Source organism: Aptenodytes forsteri, unplaced genomic scaffold (genome assembly GCF_000699145.1).
Source record: "Aptenodytes forsteri isolate BGI_AS27 unplaced genomic scaffold, ASM69914v1 Scaffold26, whole genome shotgun sequence".
In the NCBI taxonomy this organism is placed as follows: domain Eukaryota; kingdom Metazoa; phylum Chordata; class Aves; order Sphenisciformes; family Spheniscidae; genus Aptenodytes; species Aptenodytes forsteri.
In genome coordinates this window covers 2,080,448-2,094,639 of record NW_008794125.1, presented here as the reverse complement: position 1 = coordinate 2,094,639, position 14,192 = coordinate 2,080,448, and the positions used below count along the sequence as shown (strand labels likewise).

General features: G+C 47.6%; 1 protein-coding gene across 1 annotated transcript in view; it reads right to left on the bottom strand.

Annotated features, from left to right (window-relative positions):
* Positions 1-2,346: 2,346 nt before the first annotated feature.
* Positions 2,347-14,192, bottom strand: part of CLUAP1 (clusterin associated protein 1) — a 73,261-nt gene continuing 61,415 nt past the window's right edge. Inside the window, exons 10-12 of the mRNA XM_009277440.2 lie at positions 5,506-5,561; positions 3,201-3,254; positions 2,347-2,655 (exon numbers count right to left, since the gene is read on the bottom strand). Coding sequence (XP_009275715.1) covers positions 2,503-2,655; positions 3,201-3,254; positions 5,506-5,561 — 263 coding nt within the window. The 3' untranslated portion in view covers positions 2,347-2,502. The remainder of the gene's footprint in view (positions 2,656-3,200; positions 3,255-5,505; positions 5,562-14,192) is intronic.

Genomic DNA, 14,192 nt, shown 5'->3' with positions numbered 1-14,192 from the left:
AGGGCCCCCCTCCAGCCACTGTCCCCTCTCCCCACTACACCCCAGCCAGAGCCCACCCTGAGCCATGCTGCTGCTGCAGTCAGGGCAGTGAGCGACTGCTGCAGGGACCTCTGTGGGCTGATCCTGGAGAAATGCGGGGCTGGGCTGTGTGATATGTACATACTTGGAAATAAATTGGTTCCTAGCTGAGGAGCTGCCTTGTGCTGCCTTCCTCTCTTGGTTGTGGATCATTACATGTGACACTCCGGGTGCGCTGTGCTCCGCTGCCCCGGCTGGAGACCCCACACCCTGTACCGGTGTGACAAGAGGGCTCATGGCTTTTCCATGAGGTGTCAGGAGCTGGCGCACGCTCTCCAACAGGACACAGCGACGCTGAGTGATTTAAGTCCTGCCTCTTTCACCATTATTTCTGGGCAGACTGAGGCTCGGGTCCAGCTCTGCCCAAAGCCTGTGCCTAACCCTGAGCTGAAATGTTACCTGAAACATCAACAGAGGGAGCGATCAACAACCCCGAGACAGCTCCCGTGCCCTGGAGCTCCAGGAAACAGGGGGTTAACAACAATTTGAAATACATTTAATGGATCTGTCTGCGCATGCACGTACCTGGCTATACACAAACACTTCCGAGCTGAAAGCGTCAAGCGCTCAGAGGGTGCATTTCCACTGGCACCGGGCGGGGGTGGCTGCTAACAGTGCTGCTGTTCAAACCTGGTACGAGAAGCCGCAATGCAAAGCACGGCTACCCTAAAACCCGGCCGGCTGCGCTGAAAGGCTAGGTGGCAGTGCTGCCTGAAGAGGCTCTGGTTCTGTGCACGCAAGGTATTAAGTCAGCTTTCCATTTCAGCCTACAATATAGGAAATAACATAGAAAACCATAACTCTGCAACTGCAGCCCAGGCTTGGAGACTGGGCCCGATCTCGTGGGAAATCTCTCTCACGGGTCAGATATATCTCAGCACACAGGGAGGACCAGAACAGATTCCCTGCGCAACATGGAGAAATGTTTTCAGAACAGGTCCTAAAATCAGGACATTCTCATCCCTTGGGAGAGGGATGTGGCGAGCACACGCTTTCTCGCTGGCTGTCACAGGACCGCCCCGATGGCTTTGCAGCAGGCGTCTAGCACTAAGAGCACCATCTTCTGTGTCTGCTTTCTTTGAAGTGAGGTGCAAAATGCCCGTTAACTTTGCAGGGTGCAAAGAGGTGTCCTAACCGTCAGCCAGTTCAGCTCAAGCCTCTACAATTGCGTGCACTTCAGCACATCACTGCACCCACATATGTCCCGTTACTACACAAAAACTGCGCTGTATTTACCTGTAAACTTTTGTCCCACCTGAACGTGACATTTCAAGCTCTGAGCTCTGCTGATGGGGAACTGCCTTGGGTGTGAAGCTTCCACCCTTGGGGCCAGAGACACGGAGAGGTGAAAAAGCTTTTGGTTTTTCAAGTAACTCGCGTGTATTCCTTCCTTCAGCACAATAATGGAGGGGTTGGACCAGACTCTAGACTTCAAATGGGGGGGGAAAGCAAAGTACTTTGCTGATGTAAAAAAAACCCCAAAACGGAAGGGCAGGAAAAGAGCCTGGGCTCTTGTCTGCCCTGATGAACACACACCAAAATGAACTCTTCTAATCAAGCACTGATTCCTGCTCCCATGAAGACAAATTGCGACGCTAAAGCAGAGCTAAAAGAAAAGAGGCAACACGCTAGACAAACTCCAGCTTTTGCGTTCACCTGAATACACTTGCACTGATGGCATCAGTGTAACTGGCTGGACAAAAGCCCAACTTTTGGCCCATTTGAGTGCCTGAATCTCAGTCCGTCCCAGAAGTACCAGTGTAATTAAAGGGCTAATTTCATATGGATTTAGTTACAGTGCTGTCTCGCACGGCTGCTCTCAGAACGCTCAAGCACAGCCCACTGAAGTTTGAGAACAATTCCCACTGACACAGCTGAAATATGAAGAGATGCTGCACTGAAGGTGGTATTTGAGGACCCCTTCACTAGTTTCCCACTCCCTTAGTGCAACTGGTGCTGTTCTTTGTGGAAGCGAGCCCTTGATTAAGTAAAGGATATGTTTAGGAGAAATAGATTTAAGCCAGATTTAAAATAAATTTAAGTGTGTTCCCAGAGCAGCTTTTCATCCAGTTTTATTAAGCCAAAAAAATCTGGTTGGACATAATAAAATGCAGGGAAATCAAGCACATGATGCTCACTGGAGTGCGACTTTTGGCACTGCAGTGCATGAGGGCCAGTTCTAATGCAATTATGGAAATAACCGCACTCCACATTACTGTGATTCTCATTATGGATAAACTGCTCATGCTTTGAGAGCCACAAGACTGGCAATCCAAGTTTAATTTTCAAGTTTAATGAACATTATTTACCTACTCCTGAATTCATGCTGACAAGCGCTTTTCAAATGGCAGGGTATTAGCTCCTGGCCTGCATGCTCTCCCAAGTTTTAATTTCCAGACGCCTCCTGGTCCTGCTACTAAAGGGTCAGAAGTCATTATCGCTTTCCTCTAGCGGCTCTGGCTTCCTTGCTCGGTGACTGGATTTGCTCGGGGAGATTTCCATGCTGTCGTCCTCCATATCCTCCTCCTCCTCATCTTCATCTTCATCCAGGTCAATCTCACTATCCCCCGAGTCCTCCTGCAGGAAAGCAAACAGAATTCATGACCAGTTCCGTTCTCAGATGGCAAGGCATCTTTGCCAGCTCAAAAGTAAAGGATGGCACTGCTGGCTGTCGTTAAGTCGCTTCCTCCCCTGCACTCTGTGCAATCACACACCTGGGGGCTATGGGGAAGGCTGTTTTGTCTGGACTGGTATGGATCCGGATTTGGACTTGCACCGGGGAGCAGCAGCAGATTCTGCAAGAGGTTTTGTGCCGGCACAGGCTGCTGTGCTGCTGGCCTTTCAAAATAATGAAAAGCTGGAGCTCAGCTGCCTCCGGGAGCTAACGGCCCACATGGCTTTCACCAGCAGCTCCCCACTTTGCTAGACAGTGGCTGCTCTGTTCAATTTATTGCAAATCTCCTTCTCCACTTCACAGGGCTGACAAAAACAAACTCCCTGACTTCTGCTGAAACTGTGGTATTAAAAACCTTGCAGGGTGTTTAACTTTAAAGTGATACCTATTGCAAGACCAAAGAATCAAGGTGTAGTGGAAGAAAATTAACTGCAGGAGAGAAACCCACCTGTGCCTTGGTGATGATCTTGCACGTGCCTGGCCGTGCTGGGGCAGATCTCCCCTTGGAGAACCAGAGTGGAAAGAACAGGAGAGGCAGAGCAGGAAAAAAAAAAGTACAAGAACATAAAAGAAAACAGAAAGTAACCAGAATGGGAGCAGGGGAGTAGGCAGCAAAGCCAGGTACAGCTCAGGCATCATGTGCCACACCAGCAAGTGACAGAGGCTGGGCATACAGCTGCTGGCTCTTGGGCAGGCTGAAGCCTGCTCTCTTCTCAACTCCATAACCCGATTAACTCTTTGAGGGGTTCAAACCAGCCTCACTAGTTTCCTTCCCTGATCTCAGACACATAGATGCCTGCAAGGGTCCCTAAGCAAGCCTCTCAGCCCTGGTGCCTGCTGAGATGCTGTATTAAGAGGGCAGAGCCATGAGACAACCAAAGTGGCTGCAGCTGAGGACAGTAAGAGGCCAAAGGCCTTAGCTTTCCGCACCTGGATGTGCTGGGGCTGTGCCAACAGGGAGACATGGGAGAAAGCTGTGAACAGGAAAGTCAGAAGGAAGGAGAAATTGCAGAGAATGACTATCCAAAGCTGGCAAGAACATGGTCGAGGACAATGAGGCAGCACCGTGACTAAGGTCACAACATCTTCACCTACAGCACTGGCACTCCTGATCCCACCCAGAAATGTTTCTGAATGCCAATGGCATAAATAATTCCCTAGAAGGCAATAAACAGCCTTAACCACATCCAATCTGGCTGAAGCAAACAGCAGAGCATGGTCTGCAAGTTCCTTTCCAGAAAAAAGGTGAGGATGGGCAGAAAGAAGGGCAGCTCCTCCCTCTCCAGCAAGAGACTTAACTCCCTTATCACATGGCAGGTCTCTGCAATGAACATTTAACAGCAGCGGTATCTTCCCTCTTCCGGCCCTGCCTGCAGGAGAAATAGTCTGCCCAGAGCTTTGCACGGCTAACCTAGCAGTGTCAGCCAGCCGTGGCCAACGGCTTTTGTATGTGGTGGTGAACATCGGGAGTTTCCTACTGTTCTTATGTCCTGTAAAGGTGGATTCCCCCATCTGCTTACCTCCCATTTTAAACCTTCTCCTGGGGACCCTGCAAGCCACGCTAGCTCCGTTAACCTCTGCTTCCTGATCCAAGCCAGCGCTTTGCTGCTTCCCCAGGGTCTGGCGTCTGTAATGGGCTTTTGTGAGGGGATTTCTGAAAAGCAAATTCTCTGTTTCAGAGAGGCTTAATTTCTATGCCACGAAGGCAGCGAAAGGCAGGGCAGTATTGAGAGAGACTGGTAATCCCCCAAGCAGCACAGGACTTCTTGCTGGGCGCAGAGATGTCTGAACTCCTAGCATGCCCTCCTCATCTAGACAGGCAGCACTGGGTGGGGTGTCTGCCGGACAGTGAGAGAGAAAGGCTACATCTACACCAGGAAATTAACAGACAGCACAGGTTCAAACACAAATTCACAGTCGTCGTAGTTTTTAAGTGTTTGTACTATTTCCTAGCACAGTTTTGGCCTGTGCCAACTAGCGCTCTCCAAAACAATATTCCAGCATCACCTGGAGAATAGGACAGCCCCCACTGCTCCTGGCTGGCAGCTTGGATGCCAGCACCTTTTTGGGATGGTGGGGAGAGCCTACTGTATGGATGCAAACCGTATCACAGCAGCTGGCTTCAGCTTCTTAGTACAGATGTAGCCACTTAAGAGTGCCCAGAGGCATAGAAAGATTGCCCACATATGCCAAAGGCTGAGCACAGCAGTCAGAATAAGTGCCTGCTGTACAAACCTGTGTGTACCTGTTTAGCCACTGTCCGCTCACCAGGTCAACCGTAACCAGATGCAAGATCCCAAGGGGCACAGCTCAGTTCTGCTCTCATCCCTGTCCCGTCATCCGGAGGACTGAACAAGCCACTGAGAAGGCTCCAAGGAGTGTGTTTTTAGAGCAATGCAGGGGATTTAGACCCACGCATCTAACTCCTGCTACACTGCACTGATCCCCTCTTCCCAGCAATCTGCCCCAACAGCTTAACGAAACAGCATTCCTGCAGCCCGTGTGCCACTAGTTATGTACTGCAGGCTGAGGCTAAAGCACAGGGCAGTGCACAGAGACTCCAAGAGCAAAAGAAAAATAGGAAAATATGTGTCTATGCAAATGAGAGCAGGCAGCTGGAGGAAAGGAAGGGAAAAGCAGGCCTGGGGCATGAAGATTCAGCAGGTAAAAAGGTGTTTCTCTAGCTGAGGAGAGGGCTGTCGCTCTAAAGCACTGTCAGAGAAGCTCTACAGGCACATGGGATGGTTACTTACATCTTCCTCCGTGTCTCCACCTTGCATTGTTCCCACAATCCGTGCCCCAGCTCTTCCTGCAAGAACAAAAAGAGTCACCGTAAAGCCTGGCTCATGGTTAACACTGAGGGAGAATGAAAGATAAAGTTCAGAGTGTACATTTTAGAGGACTAGTCAAATGGCAGTGAGAGGATGAGATCCCAATGCATGTAAGGTCACCCCCCTTGTTAAGCCTTAGAGCTCAGGAGAAGGTAGAAGAGGGTAAGGCTGACAGTAATTCCAGTCAGGATGGTATTTCCAGAGCTACCCTATGCCGGTATGACAGTTCTGACAGGACGAGAGGCAATGGACACATTACGAAACAGGAAATTCTATCTGAACACAAGCCGCCACTTATTTTTACTGTGCGGGTGGTCAAACACTGGAACAAGGTTGCCAAGAGAAGTTGTAGAGTCTCCATCCATGGTGCTTTTCGATATTCAACTGGCTGTTGTCCTGGACAACCTGCTCAAACCTCCTGTTTGAGCACAGGGGTTGGACTAGATGATCTCGAGAGGTCCCTTCCAACCTAAACAATTCTGTGAACTGGCATATTCCTTCCTCTGCTTTGGTACACAGAGAACAAAAGCCCGTCTTTTCCGTGTGGTAAGCCTTCTGTCCTTTAGAGAGCTCGCTATCCTCAGATCCTTTCTGATATTCCAGTAGGGACTGACAGGAATCCCAGGCAGGGCCAAGGCAAACCTCAAGAATTTCTTGTTGAGAGTTGGATGTGTAAGTTTGAAGAGGGAGGTGGAGATCTCAGGGTTGTAGGGAGTTCACTGAAAAGGGAGAACACACTTGCGCCTTGCTTTGTTACTTTTGGCTATGTAGAGGCCATATGAAATGGGGAAGACGCTAGCATGGTCTCCTTTGCTAGGAAGGGAGCCCGGAAGGTGTTGGGAATGGGCATAGCAGAGCTGTGACTGGGGAAATTCTGCGTGTGGGCTGACTGGGTGACTCAGCCCTGCTTCCTGCAGCCACCAGAAGTCACTCAGCGCCAACCGGATGCCTATTTAACAGTCCTGCTGTGACCATCGCATTTCACCATCTGTTTATCTCCCATCATCACTAGTTTCCTCTATGTCAAATATGGATTTTTCCAATGTAGACAAATTCTATTTTATTTTTTTTAGCATGAAAACAAAGCAACTTTGAAATATATCCTGCCAAACCTCCTTTGTACTTCCCAAAGTACAAAAGAAGACAGGTCCCTTTCATCCCCTTTGCAGGTTGATTTGGGTTAGTTGTAGCAAAAAGCTGGCTAACTCATCCAGAAGTCACCAAAAAACCCTTGGTGCGTCAAGGCAGATAATTTAAAGGATCTTATGTCTTTAAATAACAAGCGGTGTCCTCTATCCATTGGGTTGCTGATAACACAGGCAGTGAAGATGGAATTATAAGAAGATTCCTGGACAGGAGATCTCTCTTCAAGCTTTAGAGGCTTTTGCTCTAATTTACGCTAGACTAAACTATGTAAATTTGGAGATGATTACAACTGACATCATTAGACGACAATGGAATCACATTTTTGCCCAGCCTACAGATGGCTCCAAGAGTTTAATTGCAATTTTGCTACGTAGAAGGCTCAGCATAAAGTGTTAGATAGGGAATTATTAACTCAAAAGGAGAAAGGAGCAGGGAGCTCCTAAAATTTACCGGTAAGACAAAGCTGAGAGAGATCCTGAATATAAAAGAGTCAAGATATCACATAAGGAGAGCTGATGAAATAGGATAGTTCAAATGTGCCAAGGGAAGAGCTTAGAGAATGCTAACAGAAGGTCTGCAGGATGCTGCTCTTCCATCCGTGGAAACAGTAAGGACACCTTATGGGCATCTAACTGCTTACATTTGGAGGAAGACGAGAATCAGGTACTGCCCAGACTTTGATCCCTACATCGTTTAAGCCAGGAGCACCTCTTGGAACTAGCGACTGTGGGATCAGCAGGGTTAGGTCCTGTAGCCCAACCCTGGGACACTCACAGGAGACACCCCAGGGTGCAGAGGGCCTGGAGCTTCAGGTTGTGCACTACGCTGTAGACTAAACAGGAGGGAAAGCAGATTTTCCACATGGGTAGAAGAGCTTCCGTGACAAAGGCGGGAGCATTATTTTAACTTTCAGATCGTAAACCCCCAAGTTTCCATGTGTGGGAGCGAGAGGAGTGACAGATGGCTGCGGTGCATTTCCGTGTGCACTGGGGGGGAGGCAGGAAACGGAGGAGTCGCCTGCACAGGACAGGGAGAGCTGGCAGGTACGGGGGTGTTTGTCACTTGAAATTTCCTGGGTTCAATTTAGCTGGGCTCAGCTTGCTGCGGCATTAGTGCTGCACCACTTTGGCCACAGAGGCTCACGCAGCTTCCAAGCGGGTGAGAGCCTGTTATGTTTACTTACAGATAATGTGAATTCAGCCGGGACAGGCTGTACAAAGTGATAATTAGGTAAAATGTTAGTAATGAACAGACTGTAATTCACTGCACCTTTGGATTCAAATCTAATCTCCGTGCATCGCCACGGTTTATAGCCACTGAGCTATCAAAGATCAGAAGTGAACGTGCATCCACGATTTTAAGCCTGTGAGCATTTGCCATTTTTCCTCTGCGTGTGATGCTTGCCATTGTACTAACCCGTGCAGCTGCCTACAATGGATCCACAGGACTAGAATGATTTACATCTTCTTACCCAGCAGTGGGTATATGTTAACCCTGTGCCTGACAGCAAGAAGCGACACTTAACCTGAGAGGTTAGGACAACCTACCATGAGGAGAAGGTAGATTTGCAGCTAAGACATTTTGCTCCCAGTTTGGAGATCTGCCTTCAGTCTCCAGCTCTTAATGCAAACTCACAGCGTGAGCCCAGGTAAGACACCTCCCTTCCCTCCACATCACCTCCGCACACAGAAAATCTTCTGCCTGATCTTTCTGATCTGCATGCCCTTTGGGCACCGTGTTCTTAAGTGTGAGCGTAGCCCTTAGCACAAGGCCCTGATCTCAGCAGCATTTTCTAGGCATTGCCAAAGCACAATGATGAACTAAGCACACTACAGCTGCTGCCCAGGATGAGCATACTTCTATTTATTTCTTACAGCCTCCATGAAAAGGAAATTTGCTCGGAAGTGAGTCACCTGTCTCAGTCCCTTCAGACCTACAAACCTCTCCTCCTTCTCCACCAGGTCCAGTGTCGCAGTGGCCATAATACAGGCTGAAAGCGTACAGAAACACCTCCTCCCTCCCAGGGAGCACTTAACTTTGCTGACACAAAACATACAGCCAAAGACAGCTCTGCTGGGAGCAGATGCCGAGGTGGTGGGAGGAAGCTCTATTTCAAGTTAAGACAAATTCATTTCTCTGAATTCCAAACTGCAGCCCCTTTTCAGTGTTTCCAAATACACTTGATTGCCCCCCTTTCCCCAGCTACACGAGCCCAGTAATATTGTCCAACAGCTGCTATATCAGGAAACTAAAGACTTCGCAGACTTTTATCTGGGGGACAGGAATCTGCAGAGATCCACATAGAAATACAACTGCTCTTCCCATTTTCAAGTATCAGCTTTCTCCCTCCCCAGATCGGTTTCCTCCAAGCACTGGCAGTCAGACCCAGTGGCTCAAACACTTAGTGCTGACTGTTTTTTCCCTCCCACTTGACCTGAAGAGGCAAGGAAGAGACTAATCTGACTTTCCAAAATTCTTTTAGAAGGTTTACAGTTAGAACTTGATTTGCTTTACTAGAAATGTATATTCAGTCCAGGAGCACAGTCACAAAGACCCACTGTATGCCATGTGTAAAAAGCCCCAGCCAGGGTAAAATTGCACTTTGTGAAGTTCACAGGGAAGGAATTTATTTTTAATAGTTCATGGAGAGCAGTACCAGTTTGGTAGAGTCCTCTGAGGTGCTCTGAGAGCAGGTGCATTTGTGAAATTTTTCCCCTTGACTTCATACATTATCAAACAGCTGGAGAACTTGAATCCTGCTAATGGACAGCCAAATACCTTCCCGCCAGAGCCGTTCTTTATGCCTCAGCCTTCTCCCTCTGCCACCGCTACGGTACGTGCGAAATCCGGACCCACTCATCTCCTCACTTTCACAGACTTTGAATCAAGGCAGACACATGCAACGAGATGCCTGCAAACACCAGGGCTCATGAAGAACCATCAGGAAGAGAGCAGCCTGGCCAGGTTAGAAGAGATTTTTGTTTCTGTTGCTCTGTACTTCTTGTTAACTGCCAAGAAATCAGGCGGGGATTTTCAAAGGAGCTCTGGGGTTAAAACCAATACTCACAAATCCCACACGGAAAGGAAAGGTAAGAAGAGTGTGTCAAGGCTGCTGTTCGTATCTGACTCACCTCCGCCCACTTGACGCCACACAAGGTCTATAGGTCTCCCTTCTGTGCAGACATCAGAATCTATTTTGGCCTCTGAAAGCATGAGATGCAGAGTACCTGCAAGCCCCACGGAGTGCGTGAACTGCAGATTTCTGGTATTTTTGAGACTCAGGCCTTCCCATGCTGGAACTGCTGGGACATCAGGAGGACACTGACAGTTTCTTGAGTCTGCGGCTGAAGTTTGCATATGTAACACCCTTGGCAAATCCTCCCTGGTGGCACTTTAGTTATCAAGTGTGGCATGACTCTGACCGAGACATTTTCTTCTGTTGTTTTTTTTTTTTCCAAAAACACAAGCTCCAGGTACTCCGACTGCAGCAGTGGGGAGACCCTGATCGCTGTTTCTTAAGGGTTTCTGAACAGACTGACTGGGGGGAACGACTTGGGCACAATCAAGAGGGAGACCACATCCTGCACTAAGCTGCAGGCCAGTAAAAGGCAGCTGTCCCTACGGATGAAGCTGAGAGACCAGGGATGGGATCACACAGCATTGGAATGATGCCTAGACAACTGCAGTGGGCTTCAGCATGTTTTTCTTATCAAGACTCATTTCCACAACAGAGAAGAAAGCAACATTTTGAGAAAACCTGCAGATTTGTTATCATCTTGTATTTGTAAAGATAAATGCACTTGCATACGTTTCTTGGTCTTGGACTCAGAGATGTAATTTCCTTTAGGAACCAGAGAGAAGGGAAGAAATAGACTAGTTATCTACCATGTGTTTTTAAAAATTAGGCAGGTGACAGCTACAGGAACTGAATGTGAACAAGACATCCAACAAGGAGCAGGCAGCTGTTGCACATTCCTAATTGAATCCCTCCCCTCCCCTGCACATTGATGGCACATCTGTGGTTTCTACACACCTGGAAGGTTACAGGGAAGGAAAACATTCTAGAAATTCAGTAGCAGAAATCTGAACATGGCCACAAGCTGGAGAGAGAATTTCCACAAGCAGAGTCTGACCATTTCCACTGAGAACAGGACTTTCCTACTTTTCAGCTTGCATGCTGTATGGAGGGATTTGGAAACAGGACTGTGTAGGCTCACCTGAGAAGATTTCTTGCTACTATGTCAAAGCTCCCATTCTCCCTACAGGATTGAAAAAATGAGGGCTAATTCAGCCTCCGCAGCCTTCCCCCAGCATGCAGGGTACTTTTGGCCCTTTCCCAATGTCCGCTAGCCAGCTCCTACTTAATAATCACAAGCTCAAGTTTAAGAAGAAAACCAAGACATCATCTCAAAACACTGAGTGTCTGCCACAACAGCATCATCAGCATGCTTTCAATATGTGCTGCTCTGCGTGCGCCGCCCCTGCGAGATGCATCTGGACAGGACTGGGGAATCCCACAGGCCTGGCTACAGCGCGGGAACAGCTGGTGCTGGTAAGCCAGCCCACGTCCACCGAGACACGGACCACGCTCTCTGTCTGCCCCTGAACTCACCTCCAGTTTGATTATCACGTACTTGGTTCCACTTCCTCCAATGAGGTACCCTTTGCTTTCTTAATAAAAACCCTTTATTCTCAACTGCTGCATTCAGAGACTTACTTGTTCTTGCTATGTTAAACAGTGCGGGTTTTCACAGGCAAAGATTTTATCCATTCAGTAGAAAGTACACTCACTAACCTGGCTGCCAGCACATCATTACCACATCGATCCTCTGGGTCACTTTTGCAAAGGTAAGAGGCTCCAAGAGAGCGGCTCTCTCACTGTTTGACTTTGGACTGACTGTTTACTGAAAAACATTCAGAGTTTTATAAAGCTGCCTTCTTACAATAAAGACCAAATGGGACTGAAGTTGTTACTGTCTCGGTAGTGAAATGGTCTCTGTGGTCCAAACAGGACAAAAACACCCCTTAACACTAACATTACAGAAGGAAACCTAAGAGCTAAAGCATTCGGACAATTGGTTTACAGGAGCTGAAAGATCCTGGCAGTGTGGAATAGAGGGTGATTTACTACAGACAGGCACAGTCCCACAGTTCTGCAAGCGCGGATCATTTCTGCTTCATTCAGTAGCGTTTCCACTGCCTACCTTGTTGCAGGCACAGTCTGCCATGGCCTATCCAGTCAGCCAGTGCTATCGCTGGGAAGAGGAGTGATCCTGAATTTGCTCATGATTCGAAAATGCATTTCAGAACTCTGGTCCGAATGAGACTGGAAAGATGGATCTACACATGTAGACACAACGTCGCTTCAAAATCTGCCACTTTTGATAGTGCGGATGAAAAAAATCCACTGTAGTTCAAGGGGAAACTGGGAAGGCTCTTAGGGAAAAAAAAAAAAATCTACTGAGGGTTAGACTAAATTCGTGGAAACCACATCCAACTCAGGAAATCCTGATGAGGGTTGAAACAGTTTGAGAGTGGGAGGGAACCTGAGGGAAGTTCCTATACTCTTGCCCAGGCATTTTCTTTCAGCCAGTGCTGGAGACAGAAGACCAGGCTAGACGGACCTCATGCCTGACCTGGCATGGCAGCTTCTACATTCCTAGGACAAGGCTTTGCATTCTTCACCCTGATGTCCACCCCATCTGCACATGAACAACCATCCTGCTGCAAACTACTGGTTTATGGCCTGTCTCAGGCAAGAGGTTTCTCTACACTGCAGATGGTTAAGACCTTCAACATGGCAAGAATTTCTTTTTCTTTGGTTCTCTGACAAAACAGTCTTATTCCAAATGCCATCGCTAACTCGCAGTTTGACCTCAGGGAAGTCCATGCATCTATTTTATTTGTGTAACAACCTCACTTATCTATTGCCAGACAGAATAAAAGTGGACGTGAATTTTGTTCAAATTAAAAGTTACAGATGATAAATCAATGTATTCTCTTACTTACAAAAGCAAATGATTAGTGACACATGGATTTATTACAATAAGCCCCATCAAGGAGGAGACTTGCCTGCAACTGTGATATTGTGATAACAAAACAGGTTGTAGTTTCACAAACCCAGTAAGCCAGCATCTGTCAGTTTGGCGACTATCTTCCTAGCCATTTATTTTCACCCCCCAGCCTGCTCCCTCCTTGTACAGAAGCTGTCCTGGCTTCCTAAAACTGGGTTTGCTGTACTGTTGAATCAGAACCACTGAACTCAAAGGAGAGACAAGCTCCACAGCGCATTACAGGTTCCTCCTTAACCTGCTACTGCCTATTCCTCTTTGTACATGGGGAATAAGGGTTCGATTTTCTTTCTGTACCATGGGAGCTAGCAGCCTGTCGTGTCTCCCCCTGCTAACACTCTTTTCTGCTCCATGGGGGACTAAATCCTATACCTTCAAGTCTTTTAATTGGCTAATTGCCAAAGCTGCATTTAGTTTGAATTTTGCTGCATCTAGACAGACCTGATGAAAGGACTCTTGAGGGTGAAAGTGTGTTGATTTTTCTCAATTATACCAAGTGACCTAATAAGAGAGATTATCTCTCCCTGAGAATCTTGCCTCTGTAATGGCAAAACACACTGGAATACCTCCCCACTTATTACAGAGGAAGGAAGTCTTCTCTTACAATACTAATAACCTGGAAATTAGAGATGTAAAACTGGATCACAGCAACTACAGGAACTGACTACAGTGGACCATTTCTCCTTAGTTTGAGAGCAAATACGGCTCAGAAGCACCACCGTGTAAGGAGACACAATGCTTCAAAAGCAAGCAATTGAAATCTCTTGAATTCAGTCAAGGAAAAAAGCAGTAATTAATAGAAATAATGTTCTTGTCATGCTGCCTTAATAATTAAGTACATTTTAAATGCAAACTACCTGTGCTGAAGTACATGTATAGATTCTTGGTGTGTTTAATGACAAATGGCCAAAAGTGAATGTTCAGGCCTGATTTTCTGAAGAAGCTGATGCACCTGACATTAATCTCAAGTCTTGACATGTCTCCAGCGCTTCAGTTGGTGAGAGGGTCACGCAGTCAAACACATAACCTCACTATCGATGAGGGTCCTGGACCAAAGGGGCCCATTTACACAGACAGAGAGGTGCAGATCTGAGACTGTTCTCAAGGCTAGAACTGTTCGTCACATAAGCGCATACTCTGGATCAGGCTGGAGCTCCCGAAGGAAAGCGTTGGCCTGACTGGTGTCTTGACACAGTCCAAGCTTTTGTTTGTATGTTCTGGACAGATAAGAATGGGCAGGACTGAGCAAGCTCACTCTAACACCATGTCGTGGTTTAATCTCAGTCGGCAACTAAGCACCACGCAGCCGCTTGCTCACTCCCCCCCACCCGGTGGGATGGGGGAGAGAATTGGAAGAGCACAAGTTAGAAAAAGTCGTGGATTGAGATAAAA